The 27,077-nt window shown below is 47.0% G+C and overlaps 1 protein-coding gene across 1 annotated transcript; it reads left to right on the top strand.

The window, feature by feature from the left end:
- Positions 1 to 7: 7 nt before the first annotated feature.
- Positions 8 to 26,257, top strand: NF2 (neurofibromin 2). The gene is made up of 15 exons (XM_031556003.1): positions 8 to 158; positions 1,042 to 1,164; positions 3,268 to 3,351; positions 7,692 to 7,760; positions 8,246 to 8,328; positions 9,053 to 9,128; positions 9,418 to 9,552; positions 11,764 to 11,838; positions 13,272 to 13,385; positions 15,739 to 15,861; positions 16,240 to 16,457; positions 17,796 to 17,901; positions 22,426 to 22,553; positions 24,291 to 24,450; positions 26,222 to 26,257. The coding sequence occupies exons 1-15, from the start codon at positions 147 to 149 to the stop codon at positions 26,255 to 26,257; spliced, it is 1,542 nt and encodes a 513-aa protein (XP_031411863.1). The 5' UTR covers positions 8 to 146.
- The last annotated feature ends 820 nt before the right edge of the window (positions 26,258 to 27,077 follow it).

Here is a 27,077-nt window from a genome sequence, read left to right as displayed (position 1 = left end):
TATAACTTGGCTTCCCTTTCCTTTTCCTGCAGGTGAAGTGGAAAGGCAAGGACTTGTTTGACCTGGTATGCAGAACGCTGGGACTCCGAGAAACGTGGTTCTTCGGCCTGCAGTACACCATCAAGGACACGGTGGCGTGGCTTAAAATGGACAAGAAGGTTGGAAGCAAGTCTCTTTTGAGAGTTCATAAAGGGTGACAGAGGGGGATGTATAGAATCGAAGAGTAGCTTAGGTTGGAAGGGACCTTAGAGATCATCTTCCAACCCTGAGGTGCTGGACTGCAGGAGGTCTGTAATGTAAACAAAGTCTAGTGATGGCTGCTTTTAGTCTCTCTTCTACACCCCTGAATGACAAGCTCTTTGGCAGGAAGGTGAAAGGCTGCACCTTGGCTTCTTTTGTTGTTGAAGCGTGCAAAAGCAGAGGAGGAGGCAAAACTGAGGAGTGAAAAGGAGGTGGAGATGAGGGATGGGATGCTTCCCAGAGATGTGAGCCTCTGGGTTGCTGAGCAGTTGGTTAGAGAAGTGATGGATGTGGCTCTGTTTGCACCCAAACGATGCTGCACTAAAACCAGACAGTAATTGTGACTAAAGGAGGTCTCGGTGTCTCTCGGTGTCATGCCAAAGTTTTAAGCTGACATGAATCTGAACCAGACAGAGCCAGCATAATAGCAAGGTGTCAGAGAGCAAGTCTGAAATAGAGGGAGAGGCACTGCAGAGAAACAGCCATAAAGGTTGGTGGTGGCATAGCAGCATCTAACATCATTGCGAGAGGTTGGGAAGCAGCATTATGTACACAGCAGATCAAGATCAACCTTTGCTGTCTCATTTTGCATGCTGTTTGTTTTCTTGCACGGTTCTGATTGTCAGAAATGTTTGTTTTCTAAACTCTTCTGAACTACTTAGGTTGTTTCATTCCCTTCTGCATGCCTAGAGTGCTTGACAAAAGCTGTGCTGATAATAACAGAAGGGAACAGTGTGGCTCCCAGAAACAGGACACTGACAAAGCTAGAGGGTGTAGTTGAATGGCTTTTCTATTCCCCAGGTTCTGGATCATGATGTGCCAACAGAGGAACCTGTCACCTTTCACTTCCTAGCCAAATTTTATCCTGAGAATGCAGAGGAGGAGCTGGTCCAGGAGATCACACAGCACTTGTTCTTCCTGCAGGTAGGAGCCTTGTAAGTACACTGTTCTCCAGCATGAAGGAGGAAGGAGCAAGGATGAGCAGAAGTAAAGAAGGCTTTGGGGACTGAGGAATTTGGTCAGCAAAGCATGGCTCTTTGTCATTACATTCACACCCCTCTGAATGCAGTTGTCTTGAACTGCAGAAGTGTCCTAAAACAGGTCAGAGATGGATGAAGCAGTCCCAGGCACCCAGACTTGCAAACTGGCCGTCAGAAATGATTAGGTGACTTGTAATATTAGTGTGTGGTAGTTAAGGAAAATGAATCTGTCAGATGTGGGCATGAATGACACTCGCAGCCTTGGAGTCTGCCTCTCTGCAGGATGTAGATATCAATTGTGCTGAGAGATGACAATTGCCTTTATAAGTGAGAAGCAAGGGAATTTCGTCCTGGAGCACAGAATGCAGCCAACCTGTTTCAGGTACAGGCTGTAGAGCAAGGTTCACCTCGTCACAAATCAGCCTTCAGATAACTGGAGCAGAAGAAAATCCCAGAAGCACAACTCTGTCATAAACTGGTGGCAAAAGCAGAGGAGAAGGGGAAACCTAGCTGTCCTGCCTGCACCAGTAACTTCTTATTTAAAGCACTCTACCAGACATCGTGTCTTGAGAAATCAGTTCAGCTGATGTTGTAGCTGTGCTGTCTGACTGGTAATGAAGCGTTTCTATCACAGCAGCTTTCTCTTTCAGACAAGATCAATTTTCTGAAACTATTTACTATAAAAAGAAACAGGAGGCAGGAGTGTTACAGGCTGTAGAATAATCCTGGGCAGATCTCTCTGGGCATTCATTAGGATGTTGTAGCTGCTCCTTGGCTGTTGAAGTTCCTTTGCACCAAAGTAGGGGCAATCTGGATTCAGCTGCATTGCTTTAGATTTCAGTGTACTCTGCCCTTTACAACAGATATAAAAGTGAGCTCACTAGCTCATTGGTACTCCTCCCAGTTCCAAAGTTCGTCTTTGTTCTTCAGAGCTAAAGGAGTTGAAATGCAAAATATTGCTGTTCATTTCCAAAGTCTGTCTTGTGCTCTCGTGTCTCCTTAGGGCAGTTTCTAAATGTCCAATTTGCTATGGGTTTTAGGCCTGATAAGGAAAAATGCTTTTTGGCAGCTTTGAAAAATAGAATCACAGAGGAAAAGCAGTTAAAGCTGCATTTTATAAATGCAGACTGTGACTTTTCTGCTAGGATTTTAATGATATGAGAGGAGCCTGTGCTCCAGTAATGTGTATAATGTGAAGCAGGAGCACACATAAGCTTGCAAGCTCCCCCGTTCACCTTAATGCAGGAGAATCTCTTCTGTGATTATGTTGGAACTGACTTTGAGGGTGCAAAACGTGCTATAAATTCAAATACACATTACTGTATCTCTGTGACAATCCATTTTAGGAAAATAGTACTTTTTTTTTTTCTCTTCAGAAAAATTAAGTGGCCAAGAACATAAAATATCAAACATGACAGGTTTAATTTTTTAATGCACAGAAGCCAGGAAACGTAAAGCAGTAGCTTTTGGGAACTGTATGCTGGCTCTCCTGGGAGCGTGCGCAGGAGCTGCCTGCTGTTAAAAGCACTGCCACAGAGGTGACCTGCAGCTCTGCTTTCTGTTGGTGGGGATTGGAGGGAATTAGCCCCAAGCACAGGTGAGCACCTACTCATAGTGAGGTCTGAATGCCCCAGAGCAAAGCCCTTTGTGTGCTCAGAGCCTCAGCAACAACTCCTTTTTTAAATCTAGTGTTGGATATAGTCACATCAGTCTATAGCTCATGCCTTAGGAAGTTTTATCTCCACGTTCACATGCAGGGCTTTTTTCCCCCCCCGCCCTTCACAGTGAGATATAGGTTCTGTCACTTTCCCAGTATAAATTTAGTTCTTGCAAACCTGTCTGCAAAAGGTGGCTTGTGAAAGCCTGAGCCCTTCCCTTTACAGACATCAGAGACTTCCTGGGCCTGAACAGGAGCTAGTGTTAGGAATGTTGTTAACTGTGTGGTTGACAGCCCTAGTTAAAACAAACTGCAGCCATCTGCTGTGACAGTCATGCTTTGCACTGCTTCACTAAACATGTGTTATGTGTCCTTTATTGCTGCGTGCAGGTAAAGAAGCAGATTTTGGATGAGAAGATCTACTGTCCTCCTGAAGCTTCTGTCCTGCTGGCCTCTTACGCAGTCCAAGCCAAGGTAGGCACAGAGGGATTTTCTGAGGGCAAAGTGATGTTGGCTTAGTGTTGCTCCTGGGAAGCTGGGTGCTTTGTTACATACCCACTTCCTGAGGCAAGGACAGTTGTTAAAAATTCAAAAGTGATGGGACTGCACTAGCAACATTGTCTTCTCCATGCTGCCAATTTCTGGCTGCCTTTGGACATTGGATGCATTTTTATTTTCTCTTTCCAGAAGTCTTTAGCAAGCTCTCAGCCTATGAGTAGCAATGCCTACTTGAGTATGGGTTACTACTGGAGCACTTGAATTCCTGGAGCCTGTGCTTTTTTGGATCTCCTCCCTGCTCTTGCTATTGTAGCCAGTAGCAAACCAGCTGTGAGACTGGCAGCTCCACTGCTTCCCTGGAATACTTGTCCTCATAACTGCTTTGTTTTGAGTGCTACAGCTTGCCTCATCAATGTTGTTGCAGTGTTAGAGATCTTTCTGACTTGTTCCTTTGTCAAAGCTTTGATCATGGCTCTTTGGCCTCACTACACAGAGGGAAGAACTCAATTGTCATCAAGCTCCCCTCAGTCCTCAGCTGAATTCTGCTCTAGACTCCAAGTCAGAGGTTTTTGCCAAGGACTGACTCTAAAGAGCACTTTAGAGTTTTCCAGCCTGGAACAGCCTTGGATAGCAAAGGAAGCAGCCAGCAGCAGGGGGACTCTTGTGGTACAGGGAGCAGCTGTAGGTTCAGAGGTGGGGACATCTTGCTAGAGATGGGTCATTTATCCCTGTAACACAACGTGTACCACTGCTGAATTGAGTTTTCTAGCTAATCTCCAGCTCCTGTGTAAAGATAATGCCATTGGAAAAGAAGAGCAGTTGCTGGAGTCCTCTCACAGCCCAACTGCCACATCTTCGTGGTTGTCCTCAGTCATTTTCTGGATGCTCTTCAGGAAGGGGTTTTGACTTGCAGAACCATAGGCCAAGTGTCTGTGCTCTGCTGCTGTCCCTGAGGGGCCTCAGGGGACAGGCAGGGTAACTGTGCTCTGTGACATCTGTGTCACAATGCAGGAGTGGGATTTGTTTCTGTTGCCTGAGGAGGGCTCAGTCCAGGCAGGGTGGAAGCAGTCATTTCAAGGAATCTCATCCTCAGCAATGACTTTTTCCAGGTTACATGATGACATTCCTCATTACCCTTTAGTCTGTGCCCAATTTGTCTGAATCCAGCAGTGGGTGACGTGCTGCAGTGTTATTTGATGACAAATGTTTGGATTTGCTAGAAAAAGGTGTGTTCTCCTCATAGGCAGAATATTGATGCAAATCTATTTCCTTAGAGGGACTCATCAGCTGGGTGGAAGAGTTGCTTTTAGCAATGTTTGTGTGAAACAGCCGAGGCTCTTATTAGATACATGTATATACACTCACTTGGCTTTTTCTCATGTGACCTGCCAAGCTGTGGGTACAGAGGGGATGCCTCTTCCCACTGCCAAAATGAAGAAACCCTTGGGTAAAATACTGAGTGCTGTTAACTCTTGGCCGTGGCTGCTCACGTGCTCAGGAGCAGCGCGGACTTTGGTGCAGAGCTGCTATGCTGTCCTGTGTCTGCTCTCCCAACTTGGCTCCTGACCTTGTCCTCGGCAGCACACCTGATGTGCTCTGCGTGTCTGGAGATCGACTGGAATCGGGGCAGTTCTCCTAATCTTGCAGATCTTGATTCTGCAGAGGCTGTGAGAAGATGGAAGAGGAGTGCCTTTTCTTATCTTAGCTAATGCGCCTGTCGTGTCCGCTTCAGACATGGCTTTTCCTTGCTGCCCCTTTTGTAACCAGGTCCAGGCAGAGCTTCCCCTCCTGCTCTTTTTCAGGAAAGTGGAAAGCAAACCCTCAGTTCGCAGCTGGGAAGAAAGATACTGCAGGTCACCTCCTTCCAGTTAAATTGGATAATGATATCCTTTCTGGACAAGAAAGCAGCCACTGAGCACAGTAATTTCTCTAATAACCTGCTGATTTGCATGATGAGGGGCATAACGACCTGACACGGTGTCAGTGTGGTGTCAGCTGATGGAGCCATTTGATTGACAGCTAGGTTTGTTTGTGCTGCTGTTGAACCACCCACCTGCAATAACAAAGTAAGCATGCGGGTCATAAAATTAAAAGCTTGTTTATTTCTATATCGTTGCATTCGTTTGGGGAATTACTCTGTGTTTTCCCCTCTAGCTCTGCATTCAAACCACCCACACCGCTTTCAAATATTGGAGATGGTTCAGGTTTTAAATAGCAGTGAAAGAACTTGGAAACTATCAAATAACGTGTCCCTGCAGCAGTGGTAACATCCAAGAGGTTTTTCCATTCCTCGCCCCTCGAATGCAAATCGCTGCCCTGCTGCTCTCAGCACTTCAGGTCTTGAAGCACTTCAGCAGTAGCAACAGGGTCCTCTGGTTTTGTTTTTTCCCCAAACAAACAATAATCAGCACTAATGGGTGGCAGCTGAGTATGCCCATGTTTGTACAGGACAATACCAGCCAGGCGTATGGATGATGCGAAGGCAACTTCTGTGTGTGACCGTGAATATTAATTGTGTCATACAATTAACAGGAGTTAAAATTCTGTGACAGTTTTGAAGCAATTATTTAATTGGAAAGGTCTTTAAAAGCGTGTTTGCCGAATCATTTGAGCCAACATACACTGCAATATTTAAGCCATTTGTTGATTTTTCAGTTGTGAATAATTAATGTCCTCATCCAAACTCCCTCTCAGTACAGATATTCCTTTGGGACATGGCAATATTTTTCACCACGTGAAAATCACATAATCCATACTTAGTCTTGGATCTCTACGGCAGACCGCAGCAAAAGAAATACTCGTGTTAATCCTGTTTGCTGTTATTTTCATCACCTAGAAATGATTTATTTTCTGCCTCTCCAAGGTTATTGGAGTTGTTTCCCTTGCTACTTCCGTGTTTTTATTGCTGTTCCCTTCTGACGTGGTACAAGAGATGTATTCCTGCAATGTGCTGTCATTGAGAAGCTCCAAGCCCTGTAGACCTTGGAAGACAAATAGTTGCCACTGCTCAGCACCCTGCTGAATGGAACCCCCAGTGTTTGCGTTGTATTAATTGAAGTCTGAGTCAGTGTTGGTTGTTGCATGCTTCCTTCACATCTGCATTGGCTCTAAATCAATATCTGTGTCTTTAATCCCTGCTTGTTGTGGATGAAACGTTGCTTGCTGGGCTGCTGAGGGGATGTCTGTACAGACTTGTGATCTTGAGCTCTGGTTTTGGTGCACGACATGGTGGTCCTGGCATGGAAAGGAGGCTGCCGTGGAAAGCATCCTGCCCGTATGAGCACCACGTGCCTTGGTCTCGCTTTAAAAATTGTCACCATTTTGTGCTTTCTGAGCTGAAGAGCTACAGAAAAGCTGGGAGGGAAGGGCTGCTTCCCTTGCAGAATGCATGACTGGAGGGAACGTTGCTGTGCCTTGTGTAATCACCTAATGTCACTGCAGAAGTCCTGCTTGCCAGGTGAATGAGAATCGCAGCATTTCCTGTACGTGCCTCACATCCTTCATCCCATCCGCTTCAACTTGCGAGGTTATTTGAGGTGCTGCTTTCTGGCTGTTTCCTCCCCTCTTATGCTGTATGGGAGATAAATTCATTTTCACACACACTGCAGGGACACTCAGCTTTTGAATCTGTTAATAAGCAGTTTTATTTCTCAGCCGTTTTCTATGCTGCTCGGAAAGATGTACATCTAAACAAATACTAGTAATTACTGGGTGCACTTAACAAATCTGATTTGGATTCCGTGACCCAATTGAGCAACAGCCCCTCTGGCAGGAAAGTCAGCGCCTGCCTGAGGGGAGCCTGCAATTGTCATCCAAATTCCTGTTACCGTTATTATTGTTATTTAAATATTTTTTAATAGTGAACAGCAGCAGAGAAAAGGCTGTCTGCCTCAGCTGACTTACTGGGATCAGCCATTATTTGGGGACGGGTCTTTGTCCACATGTTGGATCCCCATCCCACTGCTGGTGGAAAGGCATGGACTCATGCAGATGGGGTCTTTTCCTGGTGCTGGAAGAAGTGTTTTCTGGGCATGGTGGGCACCAACTGGCAGTGGGAAGTTTTGTCCTGCACCCTGCCCTGTTTGCTGCACCAACAAAACAAGGATCTTACTTTCTATTAGCAATCACATTGCAAAGGAACTCTGTTTATTGTGTTAACCAAGGAGCACGTGTTCTCACCTCTAACAGGCTGATGCTGAAGGGTGTAGGTGGTCTGTATTTGCTGTGTCCACAAGGAGCGGATGTGTTAGGGTGAAGAGTTCTGTTTGCCCGTGTTGTTAACACACTGTGGGCACAATGTCTCTGCTTCTTTCCAGTATGGTGACTATGATCCCAACGTCCACAAGCGAGGCTTTCTGGCACAGGAAGAGTTGCTTCCAAAGCGGGTAAGGAGCTCAACCCAGCAGAAGAATGGATTCCCACACTTGGTAACGTTTGTGCTACAAAGGCCTTTGCAGAGAGGGTCTCTGTGGGGCTGCCTGCAGCGCATTGGGCTGGGGTGGATTTCCTTATCAAGGTAAACGACCCAAGGAGTTGTTCCGAGGGAAGAGGATTCAGTATTTTTCTGACATTTTAATAAAGGCAGAAGCAATTATTTTCTTTCTGATAGTTTTCACATTTTCATTCTGTCTGTGTTTCTTCTTGGTGGCCTGGAGACTGTGCATGCTTGAGGGCTAAATCAGCACTGCGATATTGCAGAGCGTGGGGCTGAACATGCACTGTTGGGAGAGGAGGCAGGAACCTGGCTGAGATGAGCTGTAATGCCTGGGGATTATGCTGGAAGCTTGGGCATTTCTGGCCTGTTTGCTGGCTTGGGAAGATATGGCAAGTAGCAGTGTGACCTGGATCTCTGTCTCCTTGTGTATCTCAGGTAATAAACCTGTACCAGATGACTCCAGAGATGTGGGAGGAGAGGATTACAGCCTGGTATGCAGAGCATCGAGGCAGAGCAAGGTGAGTGTGTGCTGGAGTGGCCTGTGGCTCAGGGTCAGCCCCCTCACTTGAAGAGCTGTGAGGGTTTTGGGGACCTTGGGCAGGTGATGGGTGAGCTCTGCTCATAGCAGGGTTAATCCCAGCAAGCTTGGCTCACAGACTCACAGAGGGCAAAGAGCTTTCCTTATTCCTGTGACTCTGTCCTGCTGCCCACTGGTTCCTGATGGGGTGAACGTGGGACTCGTGCTCAGGAGGGGAGCACCTGCAAAGAGGCACAGAGGCAGCCCTACTGCCCAGGGGCTCTGGAGGCTCACTAGGCAAGGAAGGAAATAGAGATTCCAAGGCAGAAAGTCAGAATGGTGAGGTGTATCACTGCTCATGTGGTAAAACACTCTTTGTGGGAGATATTCCTGAAGTAAGACAGAGCTGGAGCATAGGACTCCCAGTTGAAGACTTTTCCCTTCATGCTTAAGGGATTGGGAGGGGAACAAAGCATTGCTTGAAATGCTGTGTCTCTCCAGGCGGGCGTCAGCAGCCATTAAGATGCTGGCAAGCTGCAGACTGGGATTTGCTGTAGGACTGTATTGATCCTGCTAGCAAAGACAAACCTGACTCGTGTGGTAGAGACAGTCAAGGTTTTAAAGCATCGTGTGCGCTTAGGATCAGAAAGTGCAGCCATCTCACTCTCTCTGATCCTACCAAATGTCTGTAACTCTGGCCTTTTTTCCTCTTTTTTGTCTGACAGAGATGAAGCAGAAATGGAGTATTTGAAGATAGCTCAGGACTTGGAGATGTATGGAGTGAACTATTTTGCAATTAGGGTGAGTGTAGGTTGTGCTTTCAAGGCGTTCCGAGTTCCTTGCTGGGGTAGCTCTCATGTTGGTCTGTGTTGCTGTGAGATTGCATGAGTGGAGACCGCAAGAGGCAGTGGACTTGGGACGTGGCTGTTGTGCTGTGCTTTGCTACCCAGGAGGTAGGAGCCCTTTTAATATACGGTGCTGGTGGGTCACTGCTCAGGGCTGGTTCACAAAGCTGACAAAGGCTTGGTTTGTGTCAGATCATCCTTGAGGCGAATAAAAGGATTTTCTGCTCTTTTCTTTCCTCCCTTAGAATAAAAAGGGTACCGAACTGCTCCTTGGAGTCGATGCTTTGGGTCTTCACATTTATGACCCAGACAACAGATTGACCCCTAAAATCTCCTTCCCGTGGAATGAGATCCGGAATATCTCCTACAGTGATAAAGAGGTATGGATCCATCTCCCCTCTTATTTGAGAGCAGTGCCAGTAAGAGCACAATTACAATTTAAAATGGCTTCTCTTTGCTCTTCTGTCTGCTGTGCTTGCTATGACCAGTGTAGTTGAAGGCAGCTGAGCCTTTCCAGGAGTGGACAAACAGAAAGTCAACTGGTTTGATTTTAGAGTACCTTCAAACCCACTAGATATATTTTTCACAAACAAAATCACTACTGATGTGCTTAGCCCAAATATTGAAGATGGGAGTTTTTTGCTGTATACGTGCTCTTGAATTATGAGATGTGGTGAGAGGTGTCCCTGGTGAGAAAAACTCTTGCGTCTTGACATGCTATTACATCATCTTGAATTCTCAGGCTGCTGGGCTTGGCATAACAGCTGGAATCTTTTTAGGAGGCTGAAAAATTTAAGCTCACCGTAAGAGAAATATTTATTAAATCCAGAGCGTAAATACAAATCTTTAGAATTGTTGGCTGCCAAACCCATTTGAGAACAGCCATAAAATTGTCTGTAGAGGAGAAACCGATCTGCTCAGTTCTTTTAGCCTGTGAGAACTGCTCAAAGAAAAGCAACTGCCTTCGTGGTAAGGAAGAAAATTAACTTGTTAATTAAAGTGTTTTCCAATTTAAACGTGATATTGATCAGGGTAAAAGTTAAAGGCTTCTCATCAGCTGCATTTATTGCATGTCTTACGAAGTTTTGTAGGAAAAGATCATGTTGGAATTCTTGTCACTTGTTTTTTCTGCTCAAAAATAGAAAGCTCCATAACTCTGCGAAGCAGCTCAGCACTTAATGACTTTCAAAGACTTTTCTATCCATGACAGATCAGTGGAAGCTGTCAGATCATGCACTACCTCAGAGAAACAGGGGGATTGAAGGCCCTGTTACTGGGCCTTGACACAAGACAGTAACAGATCTTTCTCTAGGGGGGAAAAAGCCTGCCACTTTCTATCAGGGCAATAATCTGGGTAATAAGATGACCACAAGTAGAACTGACATGATAGTAAACAGGCTTAATAGCTGGGTTTGACAGCTACACTGACACAGCAGAGGTATTTAATCTATTGTAACAAAGATTGACTGTTTATGTGGAACTGAAATTCCTCCTCTGGCATATTTCTGCTGTTGCCTTCGATGACTGGCGTGGATTCTGGTGGAGCTGAAGCCCAGGGACATTCATGCACGTCTGCCTGTGTGAAAGTCTTAAAAGATGGGCTCTTAAACTGACAAAACAAAACACTGCCAGGGTGAGTTCTGCTGAGCCCCTTTCAAGCAGCACAATGTGTTGATAAATAGAGCTGGTTTAATGGACACAGGCTGCCTGCTACCGCGCTATCTCTTCAGCCAGTTATTTTTGTAGTATATGGAGGAGTGATGGAATACATACACACCTTCTAAAAAATGCACTATTGCAGAGCACTCTGTCTCTACAAGCATCCTTTTGTTAGTTCAGAATCTTCTCTTTGTCCAGGGGCTGCGTTACTGAAACTCTCAACTCTGGTGATGCCACCTGTATCCCTTGAGAGAATCCTTGTGGGGAGGCGCTTTGAGGAGGGTAAACGTAGGATGAGCTTAGAGCTGATCAGTTGGCACGAAGTGTCAAAGCATGTTGGTGCAAGGGAATAATCTTTTGGATTGCAGAGCAGTCTCGTGACATCACTGAGTTTTGGAGAACAAAATGCACTGAAAAATTCTTATGAGGAGCCCTTGCAAGGGGAGATGTTAACAAGAGGAATAGCTGCTTGTGTTTCCATATTTCTATTTTAGCCCTCCATCACATGGCTGAGCTGGTTCTTCCTCTATTCAGAGGTGTCAAGATTTTCTACTGGCCCTCCTCAGTTCTCTACAGCTTTCAGGAGAGAAGTTTCCTGTCTCAGTTTGTGAGGCTGTGGATCTGTCTCTGCCCTACGCAAGGTGCCCTGCAGAGGCTGCCCACTGCTGGGCATTGCGGCCAGGAGACGGGCATTGTCCTTGTTGGTTCTATGTGGCACTCCTCTTTTTCTGGCCAGGAGCAGTTGTCTCCTTGGTTGCTTTTGAGTCTAGTTCCCTTGCTTGGCTAAAAGCCACGGGGACAGCTCTCAGCCTTGTTTGTCTGACTGCTGACCTCCTCTGAGCTAAAGCTTTTGGTAAGACTTTTATAGCTGTGTTATTATTAAGCGCAGAGCTCTCTGATAATTTTGTCCCTCTCTATTTTTTCCTTTTCAGTTTACAATTAAGCCATTGGACAAAAAGATCGATGTGTTCAAATTCAATTCATCAAAGCTGCGTGTGAATAAGCTGGTAAGTCTACAGGCACAGGCAGTGAAAATTACTCTAGCAGTAGTTTCTGTAGGCAGTACGAGACAGTGCTCTTTTGGGGCTTTTCCTTCAAGCAGTCATAGGCTGCTGGACTGGATGGACTGTAGATGTGACTTGGTCCCACAGTTGTTATTCTGTCATAGCCTCTAGAAGAGAAAAGGGAAGATGAAGCCATGCTCGTTCACAGAACCTCTCCCCCTCTCCTCTGTTTTTGTGCTCCCTTTCTGAGCTTTCAGGTTGCATCTGACCTGCATGGCAGAAGCACATTGTGAGTAAAACTTTCTCCTAACCCTTGTTTTTGCTCCAAATTCCTTTTCTTCTCTTGCTCTTCTCTGTTCCACCCCGTTGCTTTAGGCCTCCACTTTTGGGAAGCAGCACTGTCAGTGTTGCAGCCCTGGCTTTTTCAAGGCTGACCCTGCTCAGGATGCTCTGCTTGCACAGGAACAGCAAGAACTGTGTTTAGCAGTGCCTGTGTTGGGGATCAGCTTTAGCTAGTATTCTGGATTAGGTGTCCAGTTGGCTTTGGGGCTTTGATCCAGGTGCTGAAATACCTGTGCACTGTTGTTAAGTTGCACAATGGGTCTTTAGAAGGCAGAAAGGGAGGGGGACTTTGTTGTCCTGGCTGTAGGCTGTCCTACATGCCTGCTGTACTTGTGTGCATAGGGAAGTGGGGCTTTCTCACAAAGGCCTCATTCGCTTCTCTCATCAGGTTCATAGTGCTGACTGCAGAGGATTCACTCATAATCTGTGAAGTGAAATACAGGCACGTGAATCCGTCCTTTTCTAAAAGAATCAGAGCTTAGAAACTCTTTCATTGCTGAAAAATAACGGAGCTTTCCGTCCTCTGTGTACCTTTCCACCCCCTTTGCTTTGCTATCTCTCCCTAGAATGACCACTTCCCTTGTCCTTCTCTTTAAGTATCAGAAGAAATACCATAGATGCTCAAAGCTATCTGAAGGTGTACAAGGTCACTTTTGATAAGCCCTCTGTGTGTAGCCTTGCCCAAGGTGGAAAATGTTATTCCTTCTTTTTTTTTTCCATCTCAGTGCTTTTAAGCTTCATGTTGGGAGAAGGTGGAAGTTAATCTTGAACCTAAAGAAGGGGGGGTAGTGAGAGCAGGGGAGCTGGCTGAAGCTGTAGAGGGCTGTTTTGCTGTTTGGCCTAATGCCTTCTCAGGGTTGGTATAATACTTGCCAGATCTGTGCCGTGTTGGCTGCACAGAAAGTTGGTTTCTGCAAAGAGCTGATGGCTCCCTGCCCTTCACGTTGGGGTACGAGAGCTCACAGAGCTTGGGTTTGGTGGAGGGAAGTGCTTACAAGCACCAAACCTAGTTCTTCTTGTCAGGAGTAGAAACCACGTCATCATCATCACGCATACAGCTTTTTCTCTCCTCTCTTCACCTTTGACTGGAATAGATTCTTCAGCTGTGTATTGGGAACCACGATCTTTTCATGAGGAGGAGAAAGGCCGACTCGTTGGAGGTGCAGCAGATGAAAGCACAGGCCAGGGAGGAGAAAGCCAGGAAGCAGGTGAGAGACATCTCCAGTAAACAGGCCGTGAGCCAGAATTGAGAATGCAAATGAGCTTGGGGAGGAACAGTCTCCAGATTGACATCAAGCACATGGAGCAGCTTTGAGGGAAGGTCCGGCTGAACATCTCTTTATAGCAGCCTGCTCCTGCAGTGCCATTCTCCACTTGGCTCTGTAGCTTGGTGACAGCCCAAGTCCAGCCCCCACACTCAGGAGCAGAACTGGGAGGATGGGAAGGATGAGCAAATCTGGGTGCACCTTTCCCTGCCTCACTTTTTTCCTGAGCTCTGCAGCTAAAAAGATGTAGCGTTTTGGGGTGGCTGGTTGTAATTAAAGCGGGGGCTGTGAGGGGGAGCTGTGCTTTGTCGGGGTTCTTAGTCTCATTGTCTAATTACATGGTGATGGAATGCACGCCGACATTTCGGGGGGGTGCAGCCTGCATGCTAATTCAGTGCTGGCCTCCTTTATCTGCTGCAGGTCAGCCCAGGCGGCAAAAAACAGCTCTTTGGAGGCAGCAGTGTGTAGCCAATGAGTATATATCAGCAAATTGGATTGTATGAATCATTGTTTTCTGCTCGTAGACCTTTTCTACTCACTGAAACCCACACAGCTAATCTGAATACTGCTGCTTAGAATATAAATATGTCCCTTTCGTACCAAAGCCACTAGATAGCAGCAGAAGAAACCGATGCACTTAGTTGCACCAGGAGAGTCTTACTGTCAAGGGACTTCGAATTTGATGCACTTCGTTTGGTTTTGAACGTGTTTGCAGAGTGTTGGACTCAGTGCTGGAGCCAGGATTGGGCTGGGTTGGTGTGAATTGTCTTGCAGACACCACCTGACGCAGCTCCCCTTCCTGCAGCTTCTGAATTGGAAGGAGAAGATGGGGCATGAGTCACACTGCAAGGGCAAGTGGGCCAGCTCCTAGGGGAAAGGGGCTTTTTGCTTTCCAACAAAAGATTCCTCTGGTTGGAAAGGAGTTGCCATTAGTGGAGCAAAAGGTCCTTCAAGCAGGAGCAGCATGGTGCCCAAGTGCTGGTGTCTTCAGGGGCAGGTCTTGCAATTTTGTGAGTTTTTTTGAAGTGATTGAATAACACAAGCTGGAGGTCAGATCTTGTGTTGGGCTGCTAGAAGAGGTGATGGAGTGATGCATGGATGCTGAGAGCAGGCAAGAGCTTATTGCTTCCCAGGAGCCCTTGTGCTTTACAGAAGGGTTCAGGCTTCTGCTTGGGTGGCTGCTCTCCCAAGCAAGCCACTGTGCTGCCTTGTACACTGTCCTCCCTTCAGGATCCACAGTTGTTAACTGATTCCAAACAATCCCTTTACATCAGGACTTGTTGTTAATGGAAGGCCTGAGTGGGATGCAGACCATAATGATAATTGATGAAGAGAACCTTTAATAGAAGGAAGCCGAGCCATTAGAGCTGTGGGTATCCCACTTTCAGAACACTGTCGGTGTCCAAGGAGCTGAGAAATGTGTCTTGTCACACTTATTTCCGTTATTAAAGCTGGCAGGTGGCCTATGCAGTGCTCTGAGCCCTGGGTGTAGCATGGATATTTATAATGTACCCATCTCCCTGGTGCTGGAGTGGCTTAGCTTGGTTGTTAATTAGCCCAATGGCAACCTTTCTGTGCTTGGTTAGCAGAGAGGCAGTGTGTGGTGTACAGGAGGTGGAAAGAGGTGAGAGGATTCTGGGGGGTTATCCCACATAGCTCTGTTTTTCCCCACCAGGGAAAGCATTGTTCTTTCTTGCAAATCTCTTACAGCTGGAGGGAGATGGTTTGTTGTGCCTAGGAACTGATTGATATGGTGTGGCCTCCCCATCTGTAAGTGAAGTGTCTAGTGTGCTGGGTTAGATTTGTGTTTGTGTCTGATTGAAGGTAACAGCCACATCCCTCAAATTCCTTCCTGACTGTGTGTCAGTATTTGATGTTCTGAAGCTGCCCTCAGACTGTCCTTAACCCCAGTCTGGCTGGCTGTTCAGCTTGCCATAAGTAACTTTAGGAAAAGCTCTAGGGACCCTGCTTGCTGGAGCCTGCCCTGTGAGTCTGTGCAGCAGGATGCTGTCTGCAGATTTGCAGCAGTCTTTGGGGCAGCAGCCTGCCCAAAGTACAGGGGGTTGCCTCAGGAATGGTGCAGGAACAGGGAGAGAAGAGTGGGATGCTCAGTATGGTGTGAACAGAGTACGTTCACATCGTCCCTATTTAGTGAAGTCCCCCCTCGTTGACAAGCAGAGAAGGAGGCAGTGCAGTCTTGTGTTCAAGCCCTCAAGTAACAACTCTCTCTAACCCTGAGAAAAGTATTTCTAATTTGTGTTATTTCTCCTCACTTTCCCCTGTCTCTTTTTCCCAGATGGAACGACAGCGCCTGGCCCGAGAGAAGCAAATGAGAGAAGAGGCTGAAAGGACAAGGGATGAACTGGAGAGAAGGCTGATGCAATTAAAAGAAGAAGCAACGATGGCCAACGAGGCCCTGGTAAGTCTCTGGGCAGCTGTTTCTTGAGGCACTACAGCTGTTCCTGACTCTTTCTACTGCTAAAGCATTTGAGTTGTGACAGTTCTATGGCTGTTCTCAAACTGTTGCTGGTGGATGGTGATCAGGAGGCTGGATGGAGCTTATTGCATCCAGACGGTCTGCTGAGGCAGGAGCGCAAAGGAGAATTATTTGGGACAGAGCCTGGCTGCATCCAGGTTTTGGCTGCAGGAGGCTGCGGGCTTTCATGGAAGAGAGGGAGGGGACTCCAGTGAGCCTTGGTGTCATGTGGAACATTCAGTTTGGGGCCTTGCTCCATCCTTGAGAGCACATTTGAGGAGACACTGTGTGCTTGCTGGCTTAACATGTGTTTATTCTCAGATGAGATCTGAAGAGACAGCTGATTTGCTGGCTGAGAAGGCTCAGATCACGGAGGAGGAGGCCAAGCTCCTGGCTCAGAAAGCAGCAGAGGCTGAGCAAGAGATGCAGCGAATCAAAGCCACGGCCATCCGGACGGAGGAGGAGAAGCGGCTGATGGAACAGAAGGTGCTAGAAGCAGAGATGTTGGCACTGAAAATGGCGGAGGAGTCAGAGAGGAGGTCAGAGGGTACAACCTTGCAGCTGTCTCTGCTTTGCTTTCCAGCCCCATTCTGACTTAGCAAAACTGTGGCTCACCTCGAGGTAGTCCAGAGTTTGCAGTGAGTCCTTGGCCTCCCCTGCATGCACAACAGCAACTGACCCCCAGGCTCAGCTGGTTTCTCTCTGTTTTGCTGTTTGCCACAGCTAGGCTATCCCTGCATAGGAAATGGTACGGGTAGAACAGCTGTGGCCCTGATCTTTCTCTGGATTAAAGCTGACATCCCTTCTCTGAAGCCTTCTTTGGAAGGGTGATGCTGTGGTGAAAGGAACAGGGACGTCACCTAGAGTGCCCTGGTGCTCTGCCTTTCACACCCTGACAGCAACAGCTGAAGGCAGCTCAACTTTTGGGTGATTTCTGCACACACCCCCTGTACTCTCAGGAGCGTTTGACAACATGAGTAACAGCTGATTTTGTTTTTTCTTCTTTTTAATGTTAGTTCCACATTTGCTATATTCTATTTGTCCCTTTTTTTCCCTTCTCTCCTGTTTAGTTCTCCTTATCAGTTGTGAAGTTTGTGTTTCAGATTAGCTCTGAGGTCTCCCTAGCTCCTCAAGTCTTGTCTCTTGGTAGAATTGATATTGCTGTCCTACTGATACCAGAACTCAGCTCTCACAATGCATTTGATAGTGAGCAAGAAAAAAATCATTCTTGTTTCCTTTTAACTGATTACTCCTTTCCATGTGAGCTTTCTTGGTTTCAGCCCTTCTGAGTGGACAAATGCTGTCCTTGTCTATCTCTTTTTGCCTTGATCTTTAACTTGTGGAATCTTCGCTCAAATTTCTATTCAGCAGAGAAAGCTTCCTTATCTCCTTTGGCTTCCACCTGGTGGGGGTTCCTTGGGAGCTCGTAATGCTCAAGTCTGGATACTTGTTTTAGAAAAGTTGGGCCCTGCAGGAGAGTGAAGTGGTGTGATCTTGGCTGCGTCTTCCTTTTTGAATGTATAATAATTGTTAGTAGAGGCTTGCCAGTCAGAAAACTGCCTTTCCTGCTGTAAGCCTGAGCTTACCTGTTGAAAGTGTTTTTTCCTCTTCTGACATTCTGATGTGCTGCTCCAGCCCTTAGCTTTGCTTACGGCTGCTCAACGCAGAGCTCGTGCCAGAGCTGTCCTTCTGTGGCTTGGATTTTTGTGCTAATTAGTGTCCCACGTGTCAGAGGTGCCAGTGTTTCCCTTATCCAAATGATTTCTTAGTTTAGGCCTTGTTAAAGGACAGCTCTGTTTTACACCTATGCTATAATCCTGTTTTATCAGCCTTCAGGCTTGGATCTAACATTGCCATTTGCTGTTCTTCCTTGGTAGGGCAAAGGAGGCTGATCAGCTAAAGCAAGACCTTCAGGAGGCTCGAGAGTCTGAGCGGAGAGCAAAGCAGAAGCTTTTGGAAATCACTAGCAAGTCATCCTACACGGTAAGAATGATCTGTATTGTCATTGCTGGTTTCCAGGCAGTAACTGTGGCATCCTCTGTAGCCTGGAGCAGTCTTGTGTCTCCATCCCATCAGTAGAGGGGTATGAACCATCTCATTGTGTTGCTTAGCAGCTGTTCTGTAATACGTAGGAGCACTTGCCCTTTTCATCTAAGTAACTTGTCCACCAGAACACTTTGCTCTTCTTTTTTTTTTTTTTTTTTTGTCTTATCTGTCCTGCTTTATTCTACAAAGGCCAGGGAGCTGCTGATGGAATGAAAGGCAGCAAACTGTGAACTAATCTAAAAAATGCATTGGAGCCGTGCTTCGCATGTGGAGAGGACCAGCTCAGTAAGAGCTTTTAAAATAGGGTTAAATATAAAACTGAGGATAGTCTGATACTTGTTGGGAAGGATAAACATTGTTCCAAATCTGTGAAATCATTCTTAGGCATGAACTGGTTGCTGTGCATCGATGTGCTGAAAAACCAACTTCACTGAAGGGGGAGTATTCTGTAATTGCCCATTAGGAGGATTTCACACCCTCCTCTGAAGCATCTGGTCTTGATTGCTGCCAGGGACTGAAGCACCAGACTAAAAGACCAGTGCTCCTGTTCTGTCTTGCAGTTTCTTTCCTCAGCTTCCCTAATTGTGCTGCAGGACCTGCAGAAGCCATCGGGTGCTCCTTCCCTGCAGCTTGCACCTGCCACGACTGCCTCTTCTGCTGCCCTTTGTCCAGAGAGGTGGAGGGGGAAGAACTTGGCATCTTCAAGAATAAACTCAACAGACATACGTGGGAGTTACTGACCTGTCTAGAACTGAAGTTTTAATTTGTATGTGTGAGCTCCTTCCCCCTCTCCCCTCAAAACTTTTGAGAGGCAGATTGAAGAGGGCTAGTGATGAAGAAGCTTTTCATCCAGATTCTCTGAAGATCCCCGCAAAAACATTCAGAAGCGTTTAAGAAACAGCAGTGATGGAAAATAGTCGAGTGTTTTTAGCCTCAGGGCCTTCAGTCAAGTGCTGTAAGGCTTGATGCTTTATAAACCTTATCTTTGGAGAGCTCCTTATGTTGCTGCAGGTTTCTGGGATCCACCAGTTCTTGAATTCTGAGTTTAATTTACTCACAGGGTGAAGCATACTTGTTGAAAACCTACTGAATGGCCACATCAGCCCAGCGTTGATGTCTGGGCAGAGCACTCACATCCAGGTTCCCTCACATGGCTGTGCTCATCCTTAGTCAAACGAGCAGAACCACAGCTACTGAGCTCTTGTGCATAAACCCCTGTGCTGCCCGCACCAGCGCTCAGCAGCGTGGCTCTGTTCCTGCGTGAGGAGTTAAAGCCTAATTACAGGAGGTAGTGCAGGACTGCATGGAGCTCAGCTCCACCCCTCCAGCTGCATCTGTCCGGGAGGCAATCTGTGCAGAGCTGCCACCTCCAGACACACAGTGCTGTATCCTCTCCTTTCCTCAAAGAGCTGTGGCTTGCCTTTTTCCCTCTCCATTTAGATGACAGAGTCTCCTCTCACAGCTATTGCCCCCTCCCAGTCCTGGGAGCAGCACTGCAGCACACAGACACAACATCTATTGCTTTTCTAAGGCCAGCTGGCTGCCTTGTGACTGTTAGACCCATATCCACGTGACAGTACCTTGCTGAGCCCTTGCCTGTGAAGCACCCCATCTCCATCCCTTGTTACACCTGTCTCACGTCCCTCTTCCTTTGCAGCATCTCTCCTCACTCTGCCACGTGAGTTCTTTGGGACAGATGAGCAAGATGTGCTGAAGTGCTGCTCCTGCACAGGATTTCCTGAAGGGACCGTGCTGGGCAGGCGCAGTAGGAGGGAGGGAATAAACCCAGAGTGGCCTGAGGGATGAAGGGTTTTGAAAGCTGCTGCTGGGAGGCTGGTGTCCCTCAGGTGAATGGCAGCTCTGCCAAACGGTACCAGATTCCAGCTCTTCTCTCCCTTAATGAGGGTGTAACGCTGAGCTTGTTATTTTCCTTTCTCCCAGAGTTTGTGCTGTAATCCCCTGGCATGGAGAGCAAGCCAGAACTTCCCTCCTGGGAAACAAGAAAAGAGGAAGAGAGGAGAGGATGGATGTGTTACAGAAATGACAAGAAGCAGTTAAAATTTTTCTTTGGTAATTTTCCAGTCCCTTGTACTGGCTTTTTAAAGCTTGTTCAGGTGTCTTTTTAGACCTTGAAGCCAAAACTGCTTTTGTGGTGGTGGTGGTGGATGATGCATGAGAAAGAAAAAGCAAACCTGAGTCTCAGGCCGGCAGGGCTGAGAGAACAATTCATTCTTTACTGACTTGGCAGCACCTCCTGCCTCCTTCATTGCCATTCAGGTACCACTCACAGCAAAACTAAAGGCAGTCATCTCTTCTGTGATTCTTTGGAGTATAAAGTGCCTGTCCTGGGCCTGCCCAAGTCTTCAAGTAGCAAAGTGAAGGCAGTGGCAGCAGCAGGAGGAGCTCTCCCTGTGGGGAAAGCCTTATGACATGGCTTGCTCTGTGCTTCCCTCGTATCGTCCATCTCATTTGCTCTGCTCCCCAGAGGGATGACTGCTGTCAGCGTGGTGCTCGCCTCTATTAACTGCAGGAAATTGCTGTAATGTAATAAGAGGGTTATGCATTTTGTTCCAGGTGAGGAAATGCATAAGGCAAAAGCTCTGCATCCCCTTTGTCATCCGATGCCCCAGTGACATCTCATGTCCTCTCGATTAAAAATTCCTGTGACTCGTGCAAGACTTGCCCAATATGATCGCAAATGGCAGGGAAGTGCTTTGCTCCAGATGCTGAGCCCATGCCTTTGAAAGCACTCAGCATGTTCTTTCTTTGTTCCTTCCTTACGCTTCCTCACTGCTGCTGCTCTCATACTTCTCCATCGGTTTTTTGTTGCTTCATGAAAGAGCTGTGCTGAGGAGAAGGGAGGAAGCAGCAGTAGTAACCCTGAGAAATGGGCATCAGGACTTGATGACTGCAGCAACTGAATGCAATTCGTTCTCAACTCTTATTGCTGTTGTTTGGGGCTGTAGCTATTTTTTTATTGTTTAAACAGAACGAGCATGTGCTATAAATGTTAAAGGTTGTTTTAAGGCCAGCAGGATAGTTTGGATGGCCCTGGTTCCCCTGCACATCTGTAAAACCTCACATGGGAGCAGCTTTGTAAACCTCCATGCCTCGTAGCGAAGGGTCTTGAATGTCAATGTGATGCAGGTATTTAAATCAGGCAGATGCCTTCACTGGTGTGTCCCCTCTCCTTAGAGAGAGGAGTTCAGGTACTCAGCTCTCCCTTATGGCACGTGCTGCAGAATTAATGTGGTCATGTTCTGTGTTAGCAGAACCTGAAACTGGGAGTAAGGAACGATGTTTTCCTCGCAGCATTAAGTGTGACTGATCTGCAACATTCCAGGCCAGGCAGTGCAATTGTGGTCACCTTCTTGTTTGTGTTTGTACAAGATGTTTGCATTTCTGCAGGAGGCAAGTGAAACTGTCCATCTCAGGTTTGCCCAGGAGTGGAGATGAGCCCCAGCTCTTTGTGAATTCCGGGCTGGTGGAGAGTGAAGAGGGAGGTTATTGCGTGGAGTAAATCTGTCACCAGCCGTAACACTGGTGGTTCTTGCTGAAGTGGAGCTGGCTGCAAACAGTCCTAAATAGACGAAACAAGGGAAAGAAATTATCAGCTACAGCTTGAGCTCCTGGGGGCAGGTACCCTCTGCCCTACTGCTGCCAGACCAGCCTGCCTCTGCAGTGCCATCTCCTGCCATCCCACAGCAGCAACCTGATTCGGGCAGGTTTGTTACAGGAATTCCTTAAAGGAGCTGGGTGACTTTTGAGTGCTGGGCTGTTTTCCTTCAGTCTAGACCAAGGGCCAGCATGCTGGCAGCAGCTGTGACTCAGATCCATGTGTGCAGTCTGCTGTCTGAAGCTGCTCTACCACCCTTGATGTGTGCTGCTGCTTGCGACCTCATCTAACAGACTGCAAGAGTGGAGTGATGATTTGAGTCAGGATGCTCATCCTGTACTGATAACAAGCTCATTTATTACAGGTGTGACAGATTGTTTAGCTGAGAGATGGCCGTGATTCCTGAATGCTTGGAACGATTAGTTACTGCAGAGATTAAAATAAAAGTTACGAGTGCATCTTCATGGACCTTTCTGAAATGACACCCTCAGTTAACCTTTGGAATTACAGTGGTTTTTGACCATGCTTTGAGGAGTGCTGGAGCTCAGGACTCTGGTCACACAGGGTCTCACGTTGCCCCTGCTCATAGCCTGTGCTTTTAGAACTAAATTTAAGGTTAAAAAGCTGCTGGAATCTCCCAAGAGGCAGCTTCAGTGATGCAGTGACAAAACCTGCGTGGGCAGTCAAGACTTTATTAAAGCACTTAATTTACTACACTTACTGAAGTAGTACCTTGTACAGTGTGCTTAGGCTTTGCTAAGGTTTTACCTCTGCATTACAGAACAGTTGCTGTAGGAGCATCTGTGTGGCCACAGTGATTAATTTGTCCTCTTTCTCTTCAGCAGCCCATGAACTCCAGCACGACAGCACTGCCAACCGACCTGCCGAGCTTCAACCTCATCAGTGAGAGCCTGTCCTTTGACTTCAAGGATACAGACATGAAGAGGCTGTCCATGGAGATCGAGAAAGAGAAGTAGGTGGCTTGCTGCCAGCCAGGGCTGGGTTTGGCTGTGGCTGCGCCCTGTTTGCAGGAAGGAGAACATGACTTTTACATTCAGATGAGCTCTGGTGTGAGGTGCAGTGGGGAGAAGGCTTGTGGGGCTGTGTTTACCAGCTCATTACTAACAGCTCGGAGCATGATGGAGCTGCTGGGTGGCCATTCCTCTGGATGGGGACCTGGTGTCACAGTTGTATCTCTGCTACCTGGTTAAAGGCAGATTTAAGCATGCTGAGCCGTGCCAGCAGACAGTTCCCATCTGTATGCTGAACCTAGCTCTTGTGTAGGCATTCATTATGTTGGTAGAAAGAGTTAACACAGCGTGACTGCTGGCATGCTGGACTATTGCAGGCAGGTGCTTGTGTGTGTTTGCTGTGTGTCCAGAGCATGCCAGGATGGCTGGAATGAGGGCTGCAGTCCTGTGTTAGGGCTTTAACCCCTTTTTCTTTGAATCTGTGGCATGTTTATATATAAAAAGTATGCGCAAGCAAGTTTGGATGTGATTATGAGCTTTGATCTCGTGTTTTCCTGGGGGTTTAAATGCAGCCTTCGAAATTACAAATTTAGCAGAAATCAAAGCAGATCAGATTTTAATCTCAGTAGTAATAATATGCTTTGTTCATTGACTGGATAGCAGATCAAAGCTGGAAGGGCTCTGCCATAATGCTGCAGTTGTAACTTCCTGGGGCTGCAGTGAGGCACCCCGGATCCCACTGGGTGCTTGGTTCTGCCTCTGCTCCATACCCTCTCCTGCTTGTTAAATAACAGACCACTACTCCAGAGGCAGAGGTTAAGAATTTTTCCTCGAGCCAGAAGGAAAAAAGGGATGAAATCTGAAAATACCACAGTAATTCCTGGTTCTGTACCCTAACTAGGTCAGCCCACTCTTCTAAGCAGGAGGATCTTGGCTCTGCTAAATGATAAAAGCAATAACGGGCTGTCGCTGACTTCTCTGGACGTGCTCTCATTCCTCGGGTGCTGAGCTAAACCTTGCTACAAATTTTGGCACTCTGAAAGGGTTCTTGTTAGTCTGCTGGCACTTTGACCCCAGTCGCAATATTTAATCACAAGTACAAGCTGCCATGGTGTGACTTGTCTCTAGCAGATGCTCCTTTGTGGAAGGCATTTAAGGCTGAGTCCTGAGAATGGCTAGTTTTTTGTTGTTGGAATTTTTTCCTTTCTATCTTTGGGAGACCTTTCTCCTTCTCAGGGATGCTACCTGTTATTTTGGATGCAGTGCTTGCTGTCATACGTCTTAAATTAAATCCCTCTGAAACATGAGAGTTTGGTTTATCAGGGTTCTTCCTTGAAAATGGCCCACAAGAATTTGTGCTTCTGTAAGTCTGTGAGCTGGGGAGAGGTTGCAGAGGAGTAGAGCAATGCTTGAAACACTATTCTGGACTGAAATTGCATCGTGTTTATCTGTCACTCAAAAATGGAGAGACTTACAAAAATCATCTAGCTGCCCTAGCTTGGCTTTGCTTTTTTTTCCCTTATAGCAACATGACTTACAGCTCCTAGTCAGGTGTCTGGGTTCTCTTTTTGACAACAAATAGCTGAAAGTAGTAAATTGATGATGTCAGTTCTGTACACTTTAAATGATGAAGATAAATATGGTTTTGGTTTTTTTTTTTGTTATGACTGCTATTGGCTGCCACAAAATAACCATGTACACCAGGCCACTACTAACGCAGCACTGTTTGTGTGTGCTAGGGTAGAGTATATGGAGAAAAGCAAGCACCTGCAGGAGCAGCTGAATGAGCTGAAGACTGAAATCGAGGCGCTGAAGCTGAAGGAGAGAGAGACAGCTCTGGATATATTGCACAACGAGAATGCCAGCCGAGGCAACAGCAAGCACAACACTATTAAAAAGGTATCAGAGGGCTCCAGTTTGTACCTTGCCTGACGAAATCCTTTTAAAACGACAACAAAATAGCCCTTCCTATATTTTGCACAAGTTGTTATAATAAAATTGTTTGATCTAGGCTTTCTTCCCTGGCTGCTTAGCTTTGAACTAGGGCGCAGGGAGTTTCAGCTTCTGGTGGCCACGGTTTGATGTTTACTGCAACCCAGCCTTGTCCCTTCAGTGCTCTGTGAAGGGATGCAAAGATCTCCAGCTTTGCCTGTCTTGCTGAAGCTTAACAAAGCTATAGAGGGATGCTGTTTAGAGGGTTCTGCTACCCTAGTGACCTCAGGAAAAGGAAAAGCCCTACTTGGGTGTGCAGCTGTTCCCCAAGGGCAATACGAAGAAGCGGTTTTGAGCTCGGCTGGGGAATAACAGGGGGAGAAATACTCCTGATTTGTGAGCTCTCAGCAGGAAAAGCCAAAAGCCTCGCCCTCACTCTTAGTCTGTTCTCAAGTAACCTGTAGTGCAGCTTCAAGTACTAACAGCAAAATCTGCTGGTAAGGTTTGTGTGGGTGTCTGCTCCCTGTGCGCTGGACCCTGGAACCACTTGCCTGTAGAAATGCTTTGGAGATTAATACTGAGCCAGAAAGCTGGGATGCCTGGGTCTGCTAGTGCAGGAGTCACACGTGAAAGGTCACAGCAAAAGACATTCTTTATTTTTACACCTGGTCCTTTGTCTTTAGCTTAGGAGCTCTGCTGTTCTCCCAGCTGGGTTCATTTTAATGAGAGGCAGGGAGTGCATCCATAACCAGTGCAGAGGGATGCAGTGGTCAGCTCCAAACACCTGCAAAGGCTTTCCCCAGGCTTTTTGCTAGCAGGTGTGCTTTTGGAAGGTTGTGTCTGTATGGCACACTTCACAAGCATGCAGGTTGTGGCAACAATTACGGGTTTTAAAAACAAATCTTTCAAACCCTAAAAGGGTTTGAAGGTATCAGTTCATGCTGATTTTCATGGCTGGGTACTTATGGTCACTAAATCAGGGCAGGAAAATGAATCTAGTGGATCTTGTTTGCAAGTTTCCCAGTGTTAGCTCTACACTATTTGGGTTCCTGTCTTTCCAGAAGGAAGAATATAAGAATATTCGCAGACCCTTTTTATCGTTGTAGAATCTGAAAAGCTTTCTGCTCCCATTAAGCTTTGTTACACTATGTCTCCATACTCAGAGCCCTCAGCATAAACAGAAGATGCTAATTTTTTTTTTCTGACTGTAGCTTTTTGAGATATGTTCGTAGAAAGCTGCTGGTCCCATTTGTGTCACTTAAAGAAGGCGCCTAGGCAGGCACTTAGAGATGATCCCCTGACAGATTCCTGTAACTGGGGCTGCGGTCAGCTGCCTCCTGAAACTGCAGCCCTCTCCCCTGCCTCTTGGAGGGTTCCTGGGCTGCCTGGCTCGTGCCTCTCAGCCAGAGGAGCAAAGGTTTTTAAATAACAGTCTATTAGTGAAACACATCAAAATGAAATTACTGGCTGCATTTGTTCGTGCCTTTGGGAGGTCAGGAGGGCTTTTGTCTTCACAGTTGTGATGGAAAGGAAAATTCAGGACACGGGAGGTGGACCAGAGGATATTGTTGAGAAATGCATCAGTAATACCAGCCCTACCTGGGAAGCTGCTGGGCACTTCAGCACTCTGGGCAAGCTGTACAGATTGCACGAATGACCTGACATTGCTCCTATCACAGAGGATTTTTCTGTGTGTGTGTGTGTGTGTGTGTGTGTTCATTTTATTTTGCTGGTTTAGCCTCAAGCCCAGGGCAGAAGACCTATCTGCATTTGAGACTTCAAAGTAGGTTATTCCAAGGTACTCTGCGTGTGGTGATGGGGTCACCGGCTGCACCACTAACCTGTGCATGAGCTTGCCTGTGGTGTCCACTGCTCTCGCCAGCTCCCATTGCTGCCATCCTCACAGCATTCCATGCAGTGTGACACCAGTGTCCCCAGCACCTGCCCTTCCCTGTGTGGGAAGCCCTGCCCGGCTCTCGCTCCGTCGGTAGCATTTGCAGCTTCTCCACATTCATTTTCACACCTGATTCCCCACGCTGGGAAGCGTCTTTCTTGGCAGAAGTTGAGTTGGCAACATCAGCGGGGGAGTGCAGGCATAGATTCTTAAATAATTAAACAAGCCTGGTTTTGCTCTGCTGCTTGTGGCTGGGAATCTATCGGAGGTACGGGGTGGCCTTTGAAGATTTCTTTAATGAAGTAAAACGGGATCTGCCCCCTTGTTTGCTGCAGAAAGAAATTCATAAGCTTAAAAAACCAAAACAAACAAAGCCCAGAACAAACTCCATCACTTCCTTCTCACTGTTGCTGCCAAAGCTGTTATATCAGACTGAACATTTGCACTTCTGTCTTGGAGTGGGGCAGCACGTGGATGTGTGGCCTGTGTCTGTGTGTCTGGAGAGCATCAGGGCAGTGAAAAGCTGGCAGCAGGGGACAGCCAGTGTCTGCAGGTAGGGCTTGGGAAGTGTGCAGCAAGGGGACAGCACATGGTATTGGCTAGTGTGGCACCTTGGGGCAGCTCTTCTGCTGGGCTCTCCTCTGCTGCCAGCTTTCCCCAGCCCTGAGAAATAACAGCCACTAGGAATAGAAAAGGTTTC

The sequence above is a fragment of the Meleagris gallopavo genome, chromosome 17 (genome assembly GCF_000146605.3).
Source record: "Meleagris gallopavo isolate NT-WF06-2002-E0010 breed Aviagen turkey brand Nicholas breeding stock chromosome 17, Turkey_5.1, whole genome shotgun sequence".
In the NCBI taxonomy this organism is placed as follows: domain Eukaryota; kingdom Metazoa; phylum Chordata; class Aves; order Galliformes; family Phasianidae; genus Meleagris; species Meleagris gallopavo.
Note: the sequence above shows the minus strand (reverse complement) of the source record. Positions and strands in the feature narration are given on the sequence as shown.